Source organism: Molothrus ater, chromosome 4 (assembly GCF_012460135.2).
Source record: "Molothrus ater isolate BHLD 08-10-18 breed brown headed cowbird chromosome 4, BPBGC_Mater_1.1, whole genome shotgun sequence".
Lineage (NCBI taxonomy): Eukaryota > Metazoa > Chordata > Aves > Passeriformes > Icteridae > Molothrus > Molothrus ater.
In genome coordinates this window covers 48,546,601-48,569,042 of record NC_050481.2, presented here as the reverse complement: position 1 = coordinate 48,569,042, position 22,442 = coordinate 48,546,601, and the positions used below count along the sequence as shown (strand labels likewise).

At 39.3% G+C, this 22,442-nt stretch overlaps 1 protein-coding gene across 3 annotated transcripts in view; it reads right to left on the bottom strand.

Annotated features, from left to right (window-relative positions):
* ATP8A1 (ATPase phospholipid transporting 8A1) overlaps positions 1–21,793 on the bottom strand; it is a 101,182-nt gene extending 79,389 nt beyond the window's left edge. For 2 of the 3 annotated variants that reach the window (XM_036381478.2, XM_054514509.1), the window contains exons 1-7: positions 21,550–21,793; positions 13,713–13,827; positions 12,424–12,523; positions 11,627–11,725; positions 8,556–8,601; positions 4,622–4,662; positions 3,645–3,718 (exon numbers count right to left, since the gene is read on the bottom strand). In XM_036381478.2, the coding sequence (XP_036237371.1) occupies positions 3,645–3,718; positions 4,622–4,662; positions 8,556–8,601; positions 11,627–11,725; positions 12,424–12,523; positions 13,713–13,827; positions 21,550–21,598 (524 nt within the window). In that variant the 5' untranslated portion in view covers positions 21,599–21,793. Of the gene's footprint in view, positions 1–1,002; positions 1,077–3,644; positions 3,719–4,621; positions 4,663–8,555; positions 8,602–11,626; positions 11,726–12,423; positions 12,524–13,712; positions 13,828–21,549 lie in introns of all 3 variants that reach the window. The other variant, XM_036381477.2, reaches the window with a different exon arrangement.
* Between the last annotated feature and the right edge of the window lie 649 nt (positions 21,794–22,442).

The window sequence follows — 22,442 nt, the reverse complement described above, 5'->3', positions numbered from 1 at the left end:
TTCATTCTAACATGAAATTCAAGTATCAATTTTTTTTAAAATTTCTTTTATTAATGGAAAAGTGGCTACACATAAGTGACTTAATTTTAAATTATTTGGATATGTTAAAGATAATGTTAAGTAGGTTATTTTAACACAATTTTGTACAGTACAAGCATTAAAATGTCAAAAATCATAATAAGGTACATTCAGGCTACTGTTTTATTCTTGGCAAACTTCTCTAAAAATATAAACAACTTTTATTTAGCCTGCTTGGATGGAACCACCTGTGTAAGACATTTTCACAATTCTAACATTTTCATTAGTTAACAATAAAAACCAAATGGCATTTTTGTAAAGCACTTTTAAAACAAACTAAGGCAGCAAAGACATTTCAAGTGAGACACATGCTTAATTGCAAGAACTGCAGCAGATTACAGTGACTCCAAAGTAAGTTACTGTTAGATCAAGGCAGGCCCATTGATTGGTTAGGGAAAAAAAAAGTGTGGTAAGAGTGCAGACAATAGCATAAAGCTGACATGTCTAAGAAACATGCATTTTGTCACAGTACACAAGAACAATGCTGCTTTTGCAACCACATGCAGCAGAGATTGTGCAACATCCAAGTTTGTGCAGAGGGTCCTCCAGTCCTACCAACGTTAAACCATATTCTTTGCTGAAAACAGCAAGTTGGTAGCAACATGTATATATATTCCTCTTAAACATATATTTAACCTGGCATTTAACTGTGTTTATTCAATGACAACTTGTCTGATAAAATTCCATGGGGGTAATGTAAAAACCAAGAGGAGTGAAACAATTTTAACTTCTTGAAGTGTTATTGCATATTTTCACTTTAATGATCTATATTTGATAAAAGAACCCTTTCTAATTTTATAAATATGTAGGTTTTATTGGAGAAAGGTGAATAGCAAAGCAAAGATTATCAACATGGCAGTGTTATTCATATTTGGTATATGAGGACCCACATACACATATCCTGTGCAACTACTTTATTCTAACCTTGATGACAGACTGATGAGATCAGCTGGGAGATGTTCCCCATTGGTCACTTTCACTACTTCCCCTACTGCCACCTACACATCCCAGTTTGAAATGATTAGAACAGAAAAATAAGTGACAGGGGAAAAAAAACCAACAACAAAACAAAACAAATGAACAAAGACAAAAAGACAGAGTTTGAAATTATTATTCAAACAATACATGTTAATTAAAATGTCTGATGACAATTTTTTCAAAATCTATTTTAATCAGGTCAGAAAGAAAAGAGCTAGAACACTTTCATTTTTACTCAAGTGGTTTGTTTTACTGTAAGGCACAAACTTTAAGCTGCAGAACACACTGACATTGTATGTAAACATAAAAAAGTGTTATGCTTATTTCTCAACTCACCAAGTTTCCAGCCACTCCATACATCAATTAAGAAAATAAAAGCCACAACAAGCAATTTTTCACCAGCTTTTCTGAAAAGCCAGGTAACAAGTATCTTTTCTATGTAGACATGCTGAAAATTATTTTGTATTTTTTTCCAGTTTTGCAAATTTCAGTGTACACTGAACTAGCAAGAACCATACAGATTTAAATCTCAGAGGTTTATGTCCTTCACTGTAAGAGATTATAGTTTCCTAAAATAATTAAGATCCTCTTTTTATCCAGAAACTGCTATTGCTGGTAAAAAAAAATCCAGTATTATTAGTTTGAATTAAAACCAGGCCCACAGACTCATATTGCTTTTGGAACCTAAAATGTAGCTGGGCATCAATAAAGACCTGAAAGCAAAATTGATGAGAGTCTTCCAGAAGAAACATGGCCACATGGAGATGAGAGATGGAGGAGAGCATGTGCCAGTATGCAGGCAGAATTAGAGGTCATGCAGTAGTACAGGGCTCTGTCCTGGAAACAAGGCTGGAACAGGATCCTAGTAATTTAACTAGGGAAGATGTTTTAGCTGGAAGAAATGCCTGAACTGGGCCTAGAAAAGCAATTGTGATTCAAAAAGTCCCCACTGCAAACTGGATGCTGGAAGAAAAGCTGACAGGAAAATTCAATATGAGTAATAGTTGGACACACATAGTTGGATACACACAGTGTGTTCTAATAAGGGCACTAAAGAGGGGTTAAACAAAGTGGAAACAGTCTTGACCAAGTCCAGTAGCAGCTAACTATTACTTTCACTGTCAACTCATGATACAAGATTCCTTTAGGGATACAGGGATTGCAAAGTAGGCTTTTCAGGCAGTTGGTATTTTCCTGTGTGTAAACCACAACTGTGATGCAATGTCCTCCAAATCTGAAAGGGCAAAACTGTGAAGACATCTAGGAATAGACTCAAATTTAAGGGATTACTCAGGAAGATTATGAAGAAGCTGCTCTGAGAGGATGTAATCTCTTCCACCTGCAAGACACTATGGTTAGCATGACAGAAGCTATTATCAGGCCAATAGAGAAAGTGTCCTTGCTGCTTGGTGAATTGCCTGCAAAGTTCTTGCTGGAGAAGGAAAGATCTTGGTGGAGAATTTGTAAATGCTTCTCAATGTACAGAAGTAAAAGGTTTACAGAGGACACTCAACACAAGCTAAGTTATGAATAACACTTGTACTGAAGACAGACTATGAGGGAAATTTACAGTATTTCCTGGGATCTACTTTACACTTGATAATAATTTATTGGAAGTGTTTTGGAAACTGCTGCACTTAATTTTGTGATATAATGGAAGACAGAGAAACAATGTACTACTCTATATCACAGTCTGTCAACAGAAATGCATAAGATCCAAACTTTATTTATTTTAGGCATAAGTAGATTAATTAACTTCAGTGGGGTCATAGAGGGTTCATACCTAAATCATATTCATACACATAACACTTCTGCTTGTGCCAGAAAAAAAAAAAAATTACAATACATTCACATTTAGGTAAAATCTATTAAAAAGGATTCTTAGAATATGTTGTCTGTTGACCTGATCAAATAGATGTTGAAAAACGCGCATCTCCCACTTAAGATGTGGATTTCTTAAATAAAACTGTCCAAGGAAATGATGATAAACAATCTCTGATTGTCCATGTAAAAAGGGTCACAGCATGACATGCTAAAAATTAAGTCTTGCTTTCAACTGATGAAATTATTCATAATATACATATTAGATAATAAAGTGAGTGTTCAGATAAGTACTAATTTAATGATTCACATATCATGTTCACTTTTTTCCGTGATTCAATTATCAAACTGGAGACTATATAATTTAGAAACCATTTCTGTTCCCTGCAATACATCAATTTCAATTTACTTATGGGATGAAATTTGTCGGGTACATATCAAAAAGCCAACATGGCTAAATATGGCAGTTGAGGTCCAATTTTTAGACAGAGAACCAGCCTTTTTTGTATGATATGCAGCAACAAAATTAAAATACTACATTTTTCTTAGGAGTAAATTGAATGCCTGTGTAATTTCAAAACTGCAATTGTCACAGTTAAAAAAAACCAACATTGCTTTAAATGAAAAATGACCAAATGAACACAAGACTACACTTCAGAAGAGCAGCTCTTTTGTTTATTCTTTATTTCCTTGGAGCAATCACAAATAAATAAATGCAGGGTAGAGAAACCAGCCTCTACACTATAAGTATCAGTGGGCATCTCTACCTTGATGAGAGCAGTACAGTGTCAGCAGGTATATACTCTTTGCCTTTTATTATAACTATATCTCCAACATCTACCTGAAAGAAAACTGGGAATTGGTTAATGGTCTCAAACAAAATGTATTATACCCTTGTTTTAAGCACAGTAAATATTTACCTGCTGAATTTGCTAGCAAGACTGTTAGAAACTCACACACTTAGAGAAGTTAGATTGTACAGCTGGAGTTCTGCCAAAAGTTACTGCAACTCTTTGGAAATCTAATCTTTAGTAAGCCTAATTAGCTAAATAAGCCTAATCTTTAATAGCCTTCTCTATGCATGTCTTTAATTGTGCTGCTTTTGTAAAATACTTTACTGAAAGATTGAATTTGAGTTAAAGAAGAAGTTAATCTCACCCAAGACCACAGTTTTGTTGCATCACACTATATATCCTTGCTTATTCAAAGGTATAAACCAATTTCATCTGAACCTTGCCTCCAAATTATGGTGGATCAAATTTTCTTCAAGTTTTCAGGTATGGAAACCATTAAAACGAAGTGACTAGATGATAGCATAACATTTAGTTCTTGAAAGATACCTTTAAGAGTCCCTTCCTTGTGGTACCACTGTGCATACACCTCTAAAGTTCTCATGATTTAAGCCGATGAAGTTCAACAAATACAGGAAGTAACTAGTTTCCATACAGAAGTTTCTGCCTTGGCAAACCACATTATACTAAGGAAGTGAGTAATTTTGCCTCAGCCATCATATTATTCAGACTATTCCCACTGACCTTGACCAGCTTGAACTCATGCCATCAAAACTGACTTGACTTCAAAGTACGTTTTGAGAGACAAATTTCAAAAAAGAAAAAAATAAAATGCAAGAGATTATACATTTCCCATAATATCAGTTATTTTTTATCATTAAAAATAACATGGAGGAATAAAACAAATATTAAATATGCATTATGCTCTAAAAGTGATCAATAAAGACACACACCTTTTCCCAGTGGACAATCTCCCATGCACCATTTCGTAGTACTAAAAGAAAAGGAAAAAAAGAATTTCCCAGTCATACAATCTAACTGCAGTACACAGGTATGTGCTATATTCCTTATAAAAAGCCATACAGACACATCTGATTTACATAATATTTTACAGCATGCCTTGTTTCTATGAAGTCAGATCAAGCATTTCAAATATATAGCACATATTCTTGATAATAGTTTTTGTGCCATTGAATCTTATTACAAAGTCAATGAGAACATTTTACTGGGCTTGAGAATCAAATAAATCTGATATAGATTTTATGATAATGTGTTTTCCAAAATAAATCAGTAATTGGAATAAAAAGTTCTGAAGTTAAAAAGTTTTGAAATTACTGAGGGGGCGAGAGGAATATATTCAATATTCATTAAAAGTGCCAGGAGGTTCACTATATTTTATCTCTTCTGTTGTTATTGGCATATAAGAGAACTTAAGGATCACTACAGTCACCTCCTCCACAAATATCCTGAAAATGCCCCATGCTATTTACAGTAGTATTTAGTATAGTTTTTCCCTGGTAGTAACAATTAATACTGTAACCACATTCCACTATTCTAATTTTACGTGTTACTATTATGATACAAAAACCATGTCTAGTTGCCAGTTAACTGCCAAGATTGTATTTTCAGAGAATAATAAAAAGGCAATGGTTTTTTAGCTCCAGTTACTGAAGATGGATGTGCAAAAAGAAAAAGAAACGTTGCTACGTATCAATACTCAGATAACTTTAAGAGATTGCTCCCTTTCACTGTGTTTTCCAGCTTTCAAACCATCAGGAAGCTTCAGTTCCAATCAGGACCAAATTCTTACACAAGAGTGTGCTGACTTCAAAAAAGTGGATCAAAATCTGAGACTACACATGGCCTTTACAGTTAAGTCTTCTTGGAGGTTCTGTCCAGACTGACTCCTCTTTTTGTGTATCTCAGTATATCTGCAATCATTACTTAACCTGCTTAGTAAGTCTTCACCTTCCTTCCCCCAAGTTTATTAGTATTGATATGCTCAGGGCAATGGTAGATGGAGCAGACTCCCTTTCTGACAGTAAGCAAGACATTTTAATGACTGCCTCACCAAGCTGATCATTATACAAAATCTATTTCGACAAACCATTTCCCTCAACTGGTAAAACCACAAATTCAGCATGCTGACTGGTTGTACCTAAGGAACCCAAGACATTTGATAATTGTGCTGCCAACTACCTATTTCCATCTCCTAGTGTCAGCAACACCACTTACAATACAGCAATACTGATGGGGCCATGGCACCAATCAGATGAAGGAACAGACAAGAATTAAAAATATACCTTGCAGCAGTCCAGACAACTACATTTCACAAACAGTTACAGTTTAATAACTGCCACTGGAGTTCTGCAGGTCTGAAATATAAGTATGTCACCAGCTGTGGCCAGGGGCTTTGTGAGAAGGGGATTCTGGCTGCAGAGGGAAGGTCCTGTCCTGCCATCGCCCCATGCCAAGGTGCATGCCCTCACTGCTTTGTGCATGCTGCCTCCTGGGTTTGCTGGGCCCTTTGATGAGCCAGTTTAATCCACTCCATGAAAGGACACTATCATTTTTTCTTTCTGGATTTGTTTCTTGCTGGTTTAACTGGTTAAAATCAGCTTAAAAACAGATGAGTCCAACTCATGAAAACATGCTGAGCCACCTGAAATCTCAAGAGTACACTAACCCTAACCTTTGATCTGGTAAGCTTTTAAGGACAGTTAACACACACTAACATTCAGTTAAATCAATTTTCTTATGAGAACAAAAAAAGAAGTGGTGTTGTTATGCACCTTTTATATAATGGTTAGAGAACTTGCACCATAAAGTCTTCTGCAGCCCTTCTCATTTGTATCTCCCATTTTTCAGCTGTTTCTTACAACTAATTTTCAAAAGCATTTTCCATCTGCCCTACAGAAGGCTGCTTCACCAAACTACAGAAATGCAGATCTCATCCTGTCAGAATGTCTGGTGTCCTCCTGTATCACACATGTATGCAGCCTGAGGCAACAAAAAATTATCCCCAATTCAGCTTAATACATCCAAATCCTTTGCAAAAGGTTTTTTTATAGTAAACTTTTAGAAAGTTAATTACTTATGGCTGACTGAGATACAGATCATCATTAAGGAACAGAAAGTTGAATGGGGACCCATATACAGAAGCTACACATGCTCATGTCATTTCACTAACAATTCTGTGTGTTTAAAAGGCAATCAAAGGTGGAGCTGCACATACAATGTACTATGCACATCTCTGCTTTTCAGGGTCGCAGAACTGCTGAATACACAAAAACGAAGTAAGAGAGTACCACACTGATTAACTTTTTAATTATTGCTTTGACAATGGATTGTACTTGACAATATATTTAAAAATTGGTTTGTCAGGATGCTAGGATCAATGCTGCACATATGTGATTCCTGTATGAGCTTAAGAAATGTGTTTCTCAGTGCGAGCAATATTTTATTTATCCTCATCACACATTTAACTTCCCAGATACTCTTCTGCACACATGGAACACTCAGGAATCCTAGGAACAGTTACCAAAGACCCTGATGAGAGGTAACCAAGAAGAAGAGTCAGAAAATAGAGTAAAACAAGCCTTTTATTAAAATTTTGTAAACTGTGGACAAAAAGAAAAACTGAAAAGGCATTTTAAGATTTCACTGCAATCAAAACTGTTTGTAATCTCAAAAGCTATGAGTGGTTGATGAAAGAATTTTGGATGTCGATATTAAGTCTTCCTTTGTTTTTTATGTATTGCTAATAGGTTATCTGTTTCTCCAGGCCTCTGGAGATTTCTATTTCTGTGATTTCAGTCAATAGTTTTGTTTCCCCACCCTAATCTCTCCATATCTGCTATTGAGCTCAGTAGTTTCTACATGCTCAGTAGTTTCCTAAGCTATCTTGCCCTCCAAGCCCCCTAAATTTTACAGTAAAGATTTACATACAATTTAGGTAAGCTTTAAAATTTATGTTTCCAATATTAAGCAGCGCTACACAAATTTTTAAGTGATGACGACATTTCTCCCTAAAAAAATAATGGTTATTTTTATTATATATTTAAAAGGATTCCATGTAAGATTTTTCTCTTTATGGTATTTTTCATATTTTCTGGAATCAAATTCACATGACACTCATTCCTTCTCCTGTTTATAAAAATGGGACTGATTCCATCAAGAGAGGTCTACCTCAGAACAAGTAACATGAAAAGCTAAAGAGTAGCAAAGCAGGAACCTAAATTCTGACATACTACCTGACAAGCATGTTTAGGATGTACTAATATCTCCCTCACTTTCTGAGATAAAATAATCCAAATTTTATACCACTTTTCTTTATCAAAATCTATTAAAAAAACGACATGCCAATATTTTGGTTTGGGTACACTAGCTAAGTATCTCATAATTTCTAATCAAACTGGTACATTGATTTAATAAAAAAACCCCGACAAATCAAACCCAAAATAACTCCATTAGTGTTTATCCACAGTTTTGAAGCAGCATAGAAAGACAATTCTATTTTTTTGACGCTTCCTTTCTATTGCTGGCTGAAAAAAAATTATAATTAAAAGTCTGCATTTCTGAGTACAAATATAATGTAGGTCCATTAAATATACAGGTGATTACAATCTTCTAACAGTGACAGCATCACCTGTGCTAAATGAATAAATGCTCAAGTTTCTTAGGAACCTCACAACCTTAATCTAGAACATATTCTATTTTGTAGGGATATCATCACTGCAAATTATTAGTTCAACTGTTTACCTTAGAAATTTTGAAGTACTCTGCACATGTGATTTCCCACTCAGTTATGTCAGCAGTTTGGGTTGTATTACTACCATGTGCAAAAATTCAACAACCCCCCTAAAAAAGGTTAAAAAAATTTCTTACCTTGAGTTTGTTTCTTGTTCACCGCATTATCAGCTTTATGTCTTTTCTAAATTAAAAAATGCACTGGTTAAAGACTTTTGTTGATAAGATAAAGCTTTCATACTTCTAATAAAAAACCCATCTATTAGCCCCTCCTACTCATCTATTCACTAAACCACATTAGTATTTAAGCAGGACTATTATTTACTTGCATAGTTATGCAGGAAAGTCACATCCAGTTCCAGGCTAATTGTACTGTACTAAAATATCCTTTCATGTGGGCAATCTCTATCTGGACAAGTTCCTTACATAAGGAACTGGTGCATTTCAAAGCTGTAACTTTGCCCTCTCCTGGAACTGGGAGATGACTCTACCACAGCAAAGATCATGGAACAATTCTTCATGTGAGGGTCTCATACAGACATCTGAAGTCAGGCAATGACTGTGTAAACATAACGACTCCACTTCTACAAAGCTGCCTGCAGACTTCAACAACAGTAACAGACAAACAAACAAAAAATCAACGGCACACCCCCCAAAGAGGCAATGATGCCCCTCAGTTTTAATATAGCTGTGAGACATCTTTTGACAGTAATCTTTTGATACAGCTACTAACAGCCAGCATTTTCAAGGTGTGACCAAACTCAGACACAAAAAGCTTAGCAGATTACTAGTTTAAACACACTATTTAGGATTCATGAACTCAAGTTTTTCCTGAGCAGGAACACATTTTATAAAATTAATTTAAGTAGAATTAACTGGTTTAGGTACACTTTTTAAACAGATGTTCAGAATTCATGCCTTTGTGATACAAACAAAATCCGAAGCAATCTTGTAAAATGGAAGAAAAATAGGTCAAGATACTTGAGTGATTTATTGCCAATAAAATGTTGATTTGACTCTGAGCTAGCAGCTCTTAAAAGGTCACCTTGTAACTTTGCAAAATTGAAATATTATTTTTCCTAGATTTTCATAGATAACCAGCAGATTCTCCTTTCAAAAAGATGGTTGACTGTACAGATAAATAACCTTTGATCAAAGGGAAAGCCTAACTTGACCATAGCAGATGTCTATTTGCCCACAGGGTGAATCTCCTGCATTTTGAAAAGGTGAATATCCGGGGCTTTCTGAGGTGTGGCAGGTGAAAATTATTGGAACCAGTTGACAATCTAACACTGCATGTCACAAATCCTGCTAGCACCTTTGAAGCATATATGGAAAACACATGCTGTGTATGAATAGTATCTTCTGCTAACATCTTTTTCTTCTTGGTATTTCATTCCGGAAAGAGAAACATTTGGTTCTTGAGCTAAAAATATTGTTTTGACAAGTGTATTTGTTATTATCAGTATACAAGGTTCCCATCCAAAAGCTTTAATATTAGATGAAGATCACCATTCAGGGAGATCCTAGATATTTCACTGTGTAAAAAAACTGAGACATAATGAAAATTAATGGTTAAGGGAAAACACTTCGAATATTTTACTATGCAGAAAGTGGTCAGCTTTCTCAGCAAGAAAATGGTACAGCTGTGTTGGTTTTAGGTATCTCTGTAGCATTTGGTAATGAGAACTTTATTTAGCTGATATAAGCAAAACCCACTATACCTGATCCCTGTCTTTCTCCCCTGCCACACCAAACTGTACACTTTAAGTTACAAAGAGCAAAGGGTAGAAATAAATAACAAAAGAAAAGCAACTGGATGAGATAATTTTAAAAAGGACACTTTGTACAGTAGCAGCAGCTTCAGTTTTATATTTGCCTAGACACTGACAGATGGTGTAAGTCTGTAAGCATTAACAGCAGAATGGTTAAAAATATCTAGAAGAACATGAATTGATTTTATGGCTTTTTTTTAAAGGGGTTTTGTTTATGTAAAGAGAAAGCAACAAAGGCATTTAAGGAGAACCTGACTGTAAGGGAGAAAAAACTAGAAATGCCAAATAGAAGAAAAATATTTAATGTAAACCTCATTGTGTCTTGCAGGACCCCTTAACTCTGTGATCCAGGAGCTTCATACAACCTAGGGAGCCAATATCTTGCCTACCATCCATTCACAGAGGTAACTGAGGAGAAAACCAATCAATAAAGGCAACATAGGACCAAGCACTCTCCATCCCAAACCTCCTTTGCAGCTCAACACTCTCCCCTAGGTCATGTTTCTGCATATACATTGTAATTCTGCTCAAATACAATAAATCTGGAGCTCCCAGGCAGCTTACTATTTGAGTGCAAGAAAAGACTACACTACCTGCAACCCTTTCCAAAACTCAAAGAGAAGAGCCCACAAACAGGAACACTACTCCTCTAGTGGACAAGACACTTCTATCATGACATATCTAATGTCTTGTCCTCCTAACATACCTGCAGAACTAAAATAAAACAAAAGCAAATACAGAAATTCTTAGTATATAGAGTTATTTGGTAAATGTTAAGATTACTTTAATTCCTTACATACAAAAGACATCAATTAAAAGACTAAATTATTTTAAGCAAGTTAGAGAGACGGGTTTCTATCATACAGTTTTAGTGAAGAGAGGGCAAGAAGGTACACAGAAAACCCCAACATCTTTTGTATGAAGTGAAACAGAGACTGAAATTCCTTTCTTTCCCTCAAAATAAAATCAATCTGAATGGATGCTTCTGTGTTGACAATGTCTCACCTCTTTTAAAGTTTTCTTTCAATGCAAGAAGAAAGCGAAACAACCACTACCACAGACAGTGACTAGAAAGAGCCTAGGAAAGCCTAGCATAGGTGCCTAACAAGGACCAATTCTATGTCTGTTCCTGGCCATCAGGAGTCAGCAGATCACACTTAGCACCAGGAAAATTATAACATTTAGGAAATGCAAACAGTTAATTGCACTGGACTGGAGCAACAGGAAAAAAACTAAAAAGGCCTATTCCCCATTTGTTTAAAAAAACCATGAAAAGTCACAACAGTGAAACTAAAGATTTTATGCAAGGGACATTAGAAATAAAGGGGTGCATCAAATGCTTGGATGTGGATTTGACAACCAGGAAACATTTTTGTAATATTATAAATGAAAAACATGATAGCTATTTAGAAAATATTGCTATTAAATACTTACAATATCCTCTATTATCTCCTTCACTGCAGCTACAGCTAAAATAAATAAGAGAGGAACCAATGTTGTGTAGCGTCCTGTTGGTGATACATCAGGTATTTGCTATTAAAAAAAGGAGAAAAAATTTTTTGCATTGCTGGTTGAAAACATTTTTAATACAAGAAACAGTACTTTCTGTGCAAATAAGACATGTGAATTCACTTTTTAGACTCAGTGTTTATTATTTCCAAGAGAGCTTCATAGTCTTCAATTCAGAAGCAGCTGATACAATAAAAGAACATCTGCACTTTAAGCAGTACAGTGTTCAATGGTACTATTTCCAAAGGTTTTAGTGTTTGCAGAATATTCACCTTCCTTTTCTGTTTCAAATTGAATTAAAATAGGCATTTATAAAATATAAGTAAACTTTCCAATTTAGATTTTTGTTCATATAGCTCAGTATGTTTTTAGACATTACCCTTTAGAAGAAATACCAACTACAGGTAACAGTTTTCTGTATATGCCAGATATTTCTAAATGGAATTTTCTTCTCACAAGTCTTTTTGACCCAAGAGAATTTCAGCTATACTTAACCTGCTTTACAGAAAAATATTTGTGTGCATTTTGTTATCTTCAGGGAGCAAGAAAGCCACAAACCCAAGCATTTTATTAAAGATATGTCTACATGATACAGCTGTTTTGATAGGCCAGCTAGCTTGGAAAGAACAGTACAGCAATCTCAAGTATCTCAGTATCTCTGTCTATAATATAAATGGTCTCTTAACAAGTTTAAAACATTAGAATCCTATTGTTGATCTTACCTGAAGCAATGCAATAAAAAGAAAAAATGCATTAGCAGCTCTTCTGAACTGGGAATAAAGGAACCTTGGCAGGAATGTGATTATGTTGTACTTTGCAGTGCTGAGAGGAAGAGACAAAAACACATGCTATTATTACAGAATAAAAACCTCTTCAAATGTATTCTTTCCCTTTTAGTTACAGAAGTTTTCAAACAAAATGGTTTGCTTTTTGATTCTAAACTGATAAATACTGGATATTAAGTGTGCTTTTGCTAGCCTGGAAGAAGAGAATTAAAGTTATCCTAGCAAAACAATCTCTGCTAAGCCATCCTCATAAAATGTTTGAGCTCCCATCTCTCTGTCAGCCTTTTACATCTGTTTAATAACAGACCACCACCCTCTACAGTTCTAAAACAATATATATAAAAACAATCGTGCTAAAAACTTTTAAACAAAAGGCCTGTAAGAATATTTTAACTTCTTTTGAAGTCAGTCATATTTACTTTGACCTTGCATAAAACTGTCAACATAAGGGGGGAATGAATGTATCCTGCAAAAGTCCTCTACTCTGTAACCAAGCAAAAGACAAAGGGAGAAGTTTTATACACCAAGAAATAGCATCTAAAGTTTCTCAAGGTCATGGAAAATCCCCCTCCCCCCCACACATTATTCTCAATGTCTACAAAATTTCTGCACATTTTCAAAGCTACCTTCAGAAAACACACCTACCTGGGACAGAGGTATCTTTGCTGTTCATTTGCTTTGAATTTTAACAACAGAAGTAAGGATGTTATCAGATCTAAACACACATTACTTACGAGTATTTACTGTATGACTTAAAATTCATCAAAAGCAAACAAAAAACTGTCAACAAAGTCCCTAAAGCCTGAAACTGAAAACTAGTCTCACAGGCAACCACAGCATCTTTGTAACTGGCTGACTGAAAAAGCCAAGTGTTTCCAAAGCACAAACAATGCTGTGCTCAAGTACAGTACAACTCCATCAGCATTCAGCTGCCAGGAATAGGTTCAAAGATGAACTCAGCTGAAACCTGAAGAACAAATCCATCCTCTAGGGACACACTGATGGTACAGCTGTAAACCAGCTGTATCTTCCCCATTCAATTCTTAAAAATTCAGGAGGTCAAGTTTGTAACTGAAACAGCTTACTTGTCTCTTCATCTCACTTCATTCCACCCTCCAGTGTCTAAGACTGTCATTGGTGGCCAGGAGAAATAACAGAGGTAGAATTAATGAAACCTTTTCAATTTTGCTATTCAGCATGCAATGCTCTGGTGTTTTGGTTAATACCTGACATGATTATTGCAGAATTTGGTTAGCTGGGGCTGATTGATGAATATAGTTCTCACTTCCTCTTGATCAGCTAGGGAAGTTTTCTCTGAAACATCCTCTGTCTTCTCATAGCCTGTAAAAACACAGCATGATTTTCCATATAAATAGATTTACTTACACAAGATTCAAAGCACTTCATGAGACAAAAGGGACATTTATTGTGGATGTGAACTCAATGTATTTGCATTTCTCACAGGTAATGACCCCTGAAAAAACAAAAAAGTTGTTTTTATATATTCAAGACGCTCATTAAAAACCTACACTTCCCACAGACCATCCTTACCTTGCAAAGATCACTGAGAGTGGCATAACTGTGAGACCTGCCAGCTCCCTCTGCATTTGTTATTGAATCTTATTAGATTCATGGACTCTTGTATTGCCAGTTTGTTTAACTGTTCCCTAAACTGATCATTCTCCACCAAGGTAAGTCTTTTTTGTTTCGGACTTTCTAACTGGCATCAGGAACCTGGGGTTCCTGAAAGCTGATCTTATCAGTAGAGACCAAAGGGGAGAAGACACTGTTTACTGCATCCTATTCTGTCTTTTGTTTCCAGGTTCCCTGTGGCATGTAGCCTAGAGGCACCACCCTTCTCAGTCATCATCTTCCTGCTGTTACATCTGAAGGAGAACAAGAATGGCATCTATAAGGCACTCACCAGGTTAAACCCCAGGTAGGCTGTGACTTTGCCACATAAATCGATCTCTCTGTACTCCTCTACAGCCACCTGTTGCTGCTTTGACCTCTTGTAGGTTCACCTTTTTATATGTGAGCTTTGTCAGGGACTCCTTGCTAATTGACAGAATGGTCTGGTTTGGAAGGAACCTTAGAGATCATGTACTTCCAACCCTCCTGTCATGGGCAGGGAACCTTCCCGTCAACCAGGTTCCTCAGAACACCATCCAGCCTGGTCTTGAACACTTCCAGGGATAGGGAGTCTGCAACCTCTCCAGACAACGTGTTCAATGCCTTACCATGCTTATAGTAAAGATCTTCTTCCTAATACCTAATCTAAACCTACCCTCCTTAAGGTCATTCCTCCTTGCCCTATCAATAAATGTCCTTGTTAAAAGTTCCTCTATAACCTTCTTGCAGGCCTCCTTTAGACACTGGAAGGCTACTAGAAGGTCTCCTCTGAGTCTTCTCTTCTTCAGTCTGAACTCTCTCAGCCTGTCTTCGTGTTCCAGCCCTGTGATTAACTTAGTGGCCCTCCTCTGGACTTGCTTCAATAGGTCCATGTCTTTCTTAAGCTGGGGGCCCCAGAACTGGATTCAGTACTCCAGGTGGGGTCTCACAAGAGCAGAGAAGATGGGCAGAAGCACCCATCTGCCCATTGAGATGCTGACACCTGCACCTGCTGGCCACGCCTCTTTTGATGCAGCCCAGGATGTGGTTGGCTGTCAGGGTTCCAAATGCACATTGTCAAATCCTGTGAAGCCTCTTGTCCACCAATACCATCAAGTCCTTCTCCTCAGGGATGCTGTCAGTCCATACACAGCCTGTATTTGTGCTTGGGATTGCCCCAACCCATGTGCAGGACCTCGCACTTGGCCTCATTGAACTTCATGAGGTTCACACAGGCCACCTCTAAAGACTGTCAAGGTGCCTCTGGATGACATCCCTTCCTCCAGCATGTCAGCCACATCACACAGCTTGGCATTGTTAGCAGACTTGCTGAGGGGTCACTCAATCTCACTGTCCAAATCACTGACAAAATGTGAAAAAAGATCAGCTCCCATACTGACCCCTAAGGAATGCAAGTTGTCACTGCTTTCCACTGAGCTGTTGACTGCTATTCTTGGAATGCAACCATTCAGCCACTTCTTTATCCACTGGGTGGTCCATTCATCAAATCCATGTGTCTCTAGAAACACGGATATTGTGGGGGACAGTGTCAAATGCTTTGCTTCATCCAGTCCTTCTGCCACCTTGGCTTGATTTTGTGCTCATTGTGATGGACCAATCTTGAGCTGGAAGGATGTGATCACTGGAAACCAAGGCCATTAAGCTGGTTATCCTTAATTGGTTGGTCTTGTTGCTTAATGAGATTCCTTCACTTGGTCCAGATTTTCTTTGTGACGCTAGCCAGAGAAGTGGCACCAGTATATTCTTCATTTTGTGTGTGCTTAACTTGAAATAGTTTTATTAGACTCACTGACATTCCCAGCACCTGCCTCCACTAGCCAGTGAAAGTTGAGCTTTCTGTATATTGTTCTATGGACTATAAGGGATCGTGTGCCAGCCTGCATCCCAACTTTCATCTGCAAAAGGGGACACCAATGTATTCTTCCCTCCCAAGGGTTTTCACCAATGTTTTGTCAACCAGTCAGCCACTACACGGCTGACAACAGGCCCAAGCAATCTTCAGGCTGGAGCTTGTAAAGTACCAACAGGTATAGCATAAATCAATCACCATAAAGTTTTAACATGCTACCAATAATGTCTGTATATAGTTGCTTGTTAAATATACACTGTTCGTTCTATATGAGAATGAGAAAAAGACACTGAAAACCCCTATATTATAATGCAACTGAATACACCAGAATGTATAGCATGTCAAGGATTATTAGGGCTGTACCTGAAAACAGTTAATGTTTATTTCTAGCCTGTTCTATAAATGCATGCAGACATGTTAGGCAAAACCCAAGCCATTATCCAGTCCACTGGCCCGGTACACTGCCTCTTACCTATTCAAAATACATTTCAGACACTACTTTGCAAGGTCAAGTCTCCACACATTGAGAAAAGGCTCAGCAGAAACTTTTTATTTCATTCCATTTCCTACTCATAAATCACAGACTACATTATGATACAGGAACCCCCTACTACTACATTCACCCTCTGCAATTTCTCTATTTCCTTCCTTGCCCAATGAAAGGCACACACATTCAAACATCAGTATTTATTTCAAGAAGTCTCTTCAGAGGAAGGACCCAGCCTAACAGAGTTAAGAGGCGCCAACAAAATACTCCAGGAACCACACAAGCTCATTTGGCAGCCTAACCCAGAAAAAGCCCATAACATCTTCAATAACAACAAATTGCAAATAAGTAACCATGAAACAAACAAACAGCCCTCAAACCAACTACAGCTCCTTTCAACAACAGCACCCATTGAAGACCAAATTTTGATTCCAATAATAAATTTGGAAGAAGCATCTCTCTTTAAACAGTATTTGCAGGGACTCCTCCTAAACCAATCTTGATTAAAAAGTTTCTATATTAGTAAAACAACAACAGTAAATTCCATACCCCTACTTTTTCCTTTAGGTAAGGTAGTTTAAGACATTCAGCTTTCATTCCTTGAAACAGTTTCATTTTCACTACAAATTTGTAATGTTACATACACATATACTACAGTATGGAAATAAAGGGAAGGAAAGAAAACCCTCAACCAAATTGCCAAAAGGATTTTAATACACCCCTCTTCATCATAAAAAAAATTCTTTTTATTCTCTAAGTAGAGCTTTCAAAACCTTTGAAAGCTGATGCTGTAGCCAAGAACCTCTTATACACCTAAGTGCTGTGGTTTAACCTGGCAGGCAGCTAAACACCACATAGTCATTCACTTGCCTACCCCAAGTGCTGAGGCAGAGAATCAGAAAAAAAGGTAAAACTCATGAGCTGATATAAAAACGGCTCAATAGGACACAAAAAGAAGGGAAAATAATGATAAAAGAACATACAAAACAAGTAATGCACAATTGCTCACCAACTACTGACCAATGTCCATCCAGTCCCTGAGCAGCAGGCTGCCAGGCCCCCGCCAACTCTCCCTGGTTTTGCTGTTCAGCATAATACCAACAGGTCTGAGATATCCCTTTGGTCAGCTGGGAGGCAGCTGCTCTGGCTGTGTCCCTTCCTTTACCTTCTGAACTCCCAGCCTCCTCCCGAGCAGGGAAGTATGAGATGCTGACAAGTCCTTGACTTAGTGTAAGTGCTGCTCAGAAACAGTTGAAAAATCAGTGTGTTAATCAACATTATTCTCAGCCTAAATCCAAAACACAGCATTGTATCTGCTGCTAGGAAGAAAACTAAGTCCCAGCCAATGCCAGAATAGTCTGTTTGCTAGCTCATATTTTTGAAGCACGCGGCACAGTTCAAAGATGGAATCACTATGAAAAAAGGAAGTGTCTTCAGAATTATTTGTTGCAAAGCCATGACAGAGTTTCAGTGACAGAATAGGCACTGGGAACCTGACCCATCAGTCTGTTCTTCCGAGGATTCAGAGCACAGAAGGAAATTTAAATGACCTACTTGAACCTGCTGGTACCACTGAAATGGCCAAACCTGTCTAGAACTAAACCAAGATTTTTTCCCTGTTGTGAAACACTGGGATCAAAACACACTTGGCACAAATAACCCTCAGACACAAGTAAATATAATGATCACTACATCTGATAAAATGTTATATAGTCCTAAAGACCGTAAGCAGAAATACCTAAGGATACATCAGGCACTACAAAAACTGATAGTCTGCTGAAGACAATCTGATGACCACTACAGAATTTCAAAATACATTCTTCATGTGAAAGACATCTCATCTTACCCCAGTTCAGCTTCACCTAGATTTTGTACAAGAACACCAACAAGAACTAGTTATTACCTACTAGTTTTGGTAGGCAGGATCATGGCATCTCAACTCTCTAACCTTTCTCTATGACCTAATATAGTTCACTGAACTCCACCAACACACAGAAGAAAAGGATTAATGCTTCAATCTTCAGAGACCCCTAATAAGACTTGAGAAGAACAATTCCACTTTCCCAGAACCTCTCAAAGGAAATAGAATTACTTGAATGATCCAATTTCATATTATTTAATAGATGCATATATTAACTGTGAAGCTATATATAGCTGAAATAACCACAGTTAGTTACTGTATTTAATAAAGCTTTATGTAGGCCACACTACTAAAAAATTCCCCTTGTGTTTTGCAATTGCAGAATGACACCAATTTCCTATATTTGTTTAAGAGGGCCAGATCTTCTGTGCCTTGAGAGAGACTTAATTGATACACATACCACTTCAGAATGGTAAGCAGCACCTATTTCTTGCAACAGGATAACAGACACAAAAACCTATTAAAACATGGTTAAACCTACTAAACCTATTAAAACATGCGTGGTTATCCTTCATCAGCCATGAAGAATTTGCAGAGGTTTGGAAGAACGGCACAAAATCAGTAGTTCCTTTTTGCTCAAATTCTTTTCTCTATGCAGGTAACATGTTGGCTTACAGACCCTAAAACACCTACAATTTTTATTTTTCAATAATTTACAGAGTGTAGTGTCAATTCTTCTGTGGGACTGTTGACCACTTCTTGGGAATGCTACATATGCACATCCTTCTGACAGTTCTGATTCAGTTTGTTTCATCTGAGCACAACATTTGATTTTTTCTAATAACATTATCACTAGCTCTTCATGTGAGAGAGAGCTTAGTTCTTTCTGAGATGGTGTTCAAGGCAGTCCAGCCTGGTAATGTAGTTCATGATCCATGGAAAAGGTCTCTGAAGCAGGAATTAGTTGCTGCAGTGACAGGAGAGAAAAGTGAGATTTTAGGCCCAAAGATACAGTACAAAAATTCTAGAGTAAGGCAAGTAATCCTGTCTGTCAGACCCCCACAAGTCTTAGGTTAAGGAATGGTCCACACCATGAGAGAAGTCATGGAAGCTGTTGTTTGTGATTACAGTATTACCAGTGTTCCAAGAACAGAGAGGGACCCTGCCAGCAACAACTCTGCACTGGGGTAAGACTTTGGCAGAGTTCTCTGAAAGAAGCTTTATCATCACTTGGCATAGTGCTTATCTAAGAGACTTGGGCTGTTGCCAGAACTAGGGTTTGACAGTTCCTTTATGTCCCTGTCAAATACACAGCAGAGTGTTTTAGAAAACACTCTGTTTTAGAAAAAAAAAAAAAGAAAAAAGTTCTCTGTTTTAGAAAATAGTAGCATTTATAAAGAGTGTTTAGAAATGGCAACTATGTAGTCTAAATGTATGGCATAACTGGACTTGGAATCACTCATCTCAAAAAGAAAAAAAGAGACTAACTGATGTTGGTTTCACTGTGAATTATATCTAAACAAAGACTAACTATAGATCAAATTAATTAGTAAGTGTCACATTAATATAAGCCTAAGAAGACAGATTTCAAATTTTTTTGAGTAGTACTATATATATAGTAAAGTACAGTATGAGTCATAGAGAATCAACTCAACTGGTATAATGAAAAAACTATCATGGCATTTTGCTAAAGTTAAGTTTCTTAAAAGATGCTTTATACCTACTGTCAGTCCTAAAGAAAGTAGTTTTGGTAAGCTTCTTAAACCCAGTATTTAACTGCTTCACAGTCATTCAACCTTGAAAAATAAACCAGACTTTTTCTTTTTTTCCTTTTATTGCAATTGTAAATCTTAGATAGCCAGTTACCTTTAGGGAACACCACATTTATTCCATTAATAACCGTTAAGAGTTCTGGAATTAGGTAATTTTAAAGAGAGCATCAATTTTCCCAATTTATTTATGCAATGCTCAGCTTGCAGTGAAAACCAATTGTCTGGAACAAGGGTAAGTGAAAAGGAATTGAAATTAAGCACTGAAAAATTGGACGTTTAACTAGTCTCATTATGTGCATCTACTAATCACTGTGAGTATACAGGACTGCTGCTCTGGTTGTAAACACATTTCAGAAGTGTTCCTGAAAGGATGCACATTCTCTCTTTCTTCTTAGAAAGATGCATCCTTCTATTTCTTTGCCACTAACATTTCCTAGGCAGAGGCAGAGCTAGACCTCCTACAAACCTACTTTTGGTGGAGGAAGGCATAAACATGGTAAAACTGGGAAAGAACATCAATCCAACAGCCCACTTCTAATCTATGATTCTTTGTGCTTTTCCTTGCACAAAAGTTAAATAAAATATTCTTTGTTTGGAAGAAGGAAGAAAGATACAGGGAGGAAGTTTCTGCCTACCTATACCAAACAAAGCACAACAAAACAAACAAACAAAAAAAATCAACTAGATATATGGTTTAAGCAAGGAAACTTTCAGACAAGGGGATAAATCCAGCATAACTGCCTCAATACTTCTTATGCCATTACCGGGACATTGTTATTGTTACCTACAGCAACCAAAGATCACAGCCAGCCCCAACATACCGCTGCTTTGGTATTCAAATGTTACTTTTGCATAAAATAGACCTTATAGTAATGTAATTCCACAGGAACGATTCTTTTCACAAAGCAGCTGCTGACACGTTACCTGAGGTTAAACAAATGCACTTAGGCACGAGACTTCAGCGCTGTCCGAAGCTTCCTGGCACAAGCCGAGTATCAGAAACGCTTATTTCTGATGGTCAGTGCACATGTACGTGTCACACACAAAAGAGGGACTCCGGCTTATTCCCGGGCCGAGGACCCCAGGCCCTGAGCCCCCGCTGCCGCTCGGGGCCGGCGGGCCGGGCAGCCGCACACCCCGGGGAAAACGAAACCACCGCTGCCATCGCTGAGGGGCAAAATGCTGCGAGGGGCTCGCCGGATATTGACAACCAGAAATACGAGGCCTCCCTGAGAACACCGGCACCGCTCACGCCCCAGGCTGGGGTCTCTGCCGCCGCAGCCCCACGGGGGGCGCACGGCACGACCGGAGACGGGGGTGAGGAGCGCGGCGGCGGCGCGACACCGGCTCCCACCGCCCCCTCCCGGCCAGGCGGCGCAGACCCCGCCGCGGCTCCGTGCCGGAACGCCGGCCGGGCTCCCCCGTCGCTCCCTGCCGGCGCGGAGAGGCGGGCGGCTCTTACCCTCTGCGCGGGAGCGGATCTCGGACACCGTTTTCTGCACCGTCGGCATCGCCGGGGTGGTGGCGCGGCCGCCTCCCTCCAGCGGCGCGCCCTGCACCTGCCGCCCGCCGGAGCGCGCCCTGCGCCGCTGCGAGGCCCGGGATGAGGGCGGCGGGTCCCGACGGCGGCGGCTCCTCCAGCAGCCCGAGGCGGCGGCTCCGGCAACCCGAGGCAGCGCCTCTCTCCGGCTGCGCCCGTCCCCGCTGGCGCCGCCGCTGCTCACTGACAGCCGCGGCGCCCGCGCTCCGCACTCGCCGGCCCCCTCCGGAACCTACCAACTCCGCCCTCCCCCCGCGCCTCCCTGTCCCTAGGCGTCCCGCCGCTATCTCCCTCTCCCCCGGGCTCGGGCTTGTCGGGTCACCGCGGCTAACCGGGCAGCAGCACTACGGCGGTGTGTGTCCCGCCTCTGGAGCGAGCAAAGGGCTTCCGATGCGGTCCCCACCCCGTGATGCGGGGGGAATGGAACGCGCCGAGCCCTGGGCCGCTGCCCGGCGCTGGGGGCGGGCGGGGGAAGCCCCAGGCAAGGTCGCCCGGTGTCTCCGGCAGCCGCGGCGGGCGGGACCCGTGACGGGACGGGGAGTACCGGGGGGCAGGCGGAGTGAGCGGGGCCCCGCCAGGCGTGTGCAGCCCGGTGGCCTTGCCGGGGGGGCAGAGATGGGGGGCAGCGGGCCCGGCGGCGAGCCGACAGAGCTGCTCAGGCGTGGTGTTGTGCAGAGCGGACTCTCCGACTCTCGCCCTCTCTCTCGTACGCTGCTGGGCGAGGTGTATGTGCAGCGAGGGGCGCGGCGGGGGCCGGGAGGCGTTCATCCGGCGAGGGAATTGAAACGGCGTTCCATAGCCCCCATTCAGGCGAG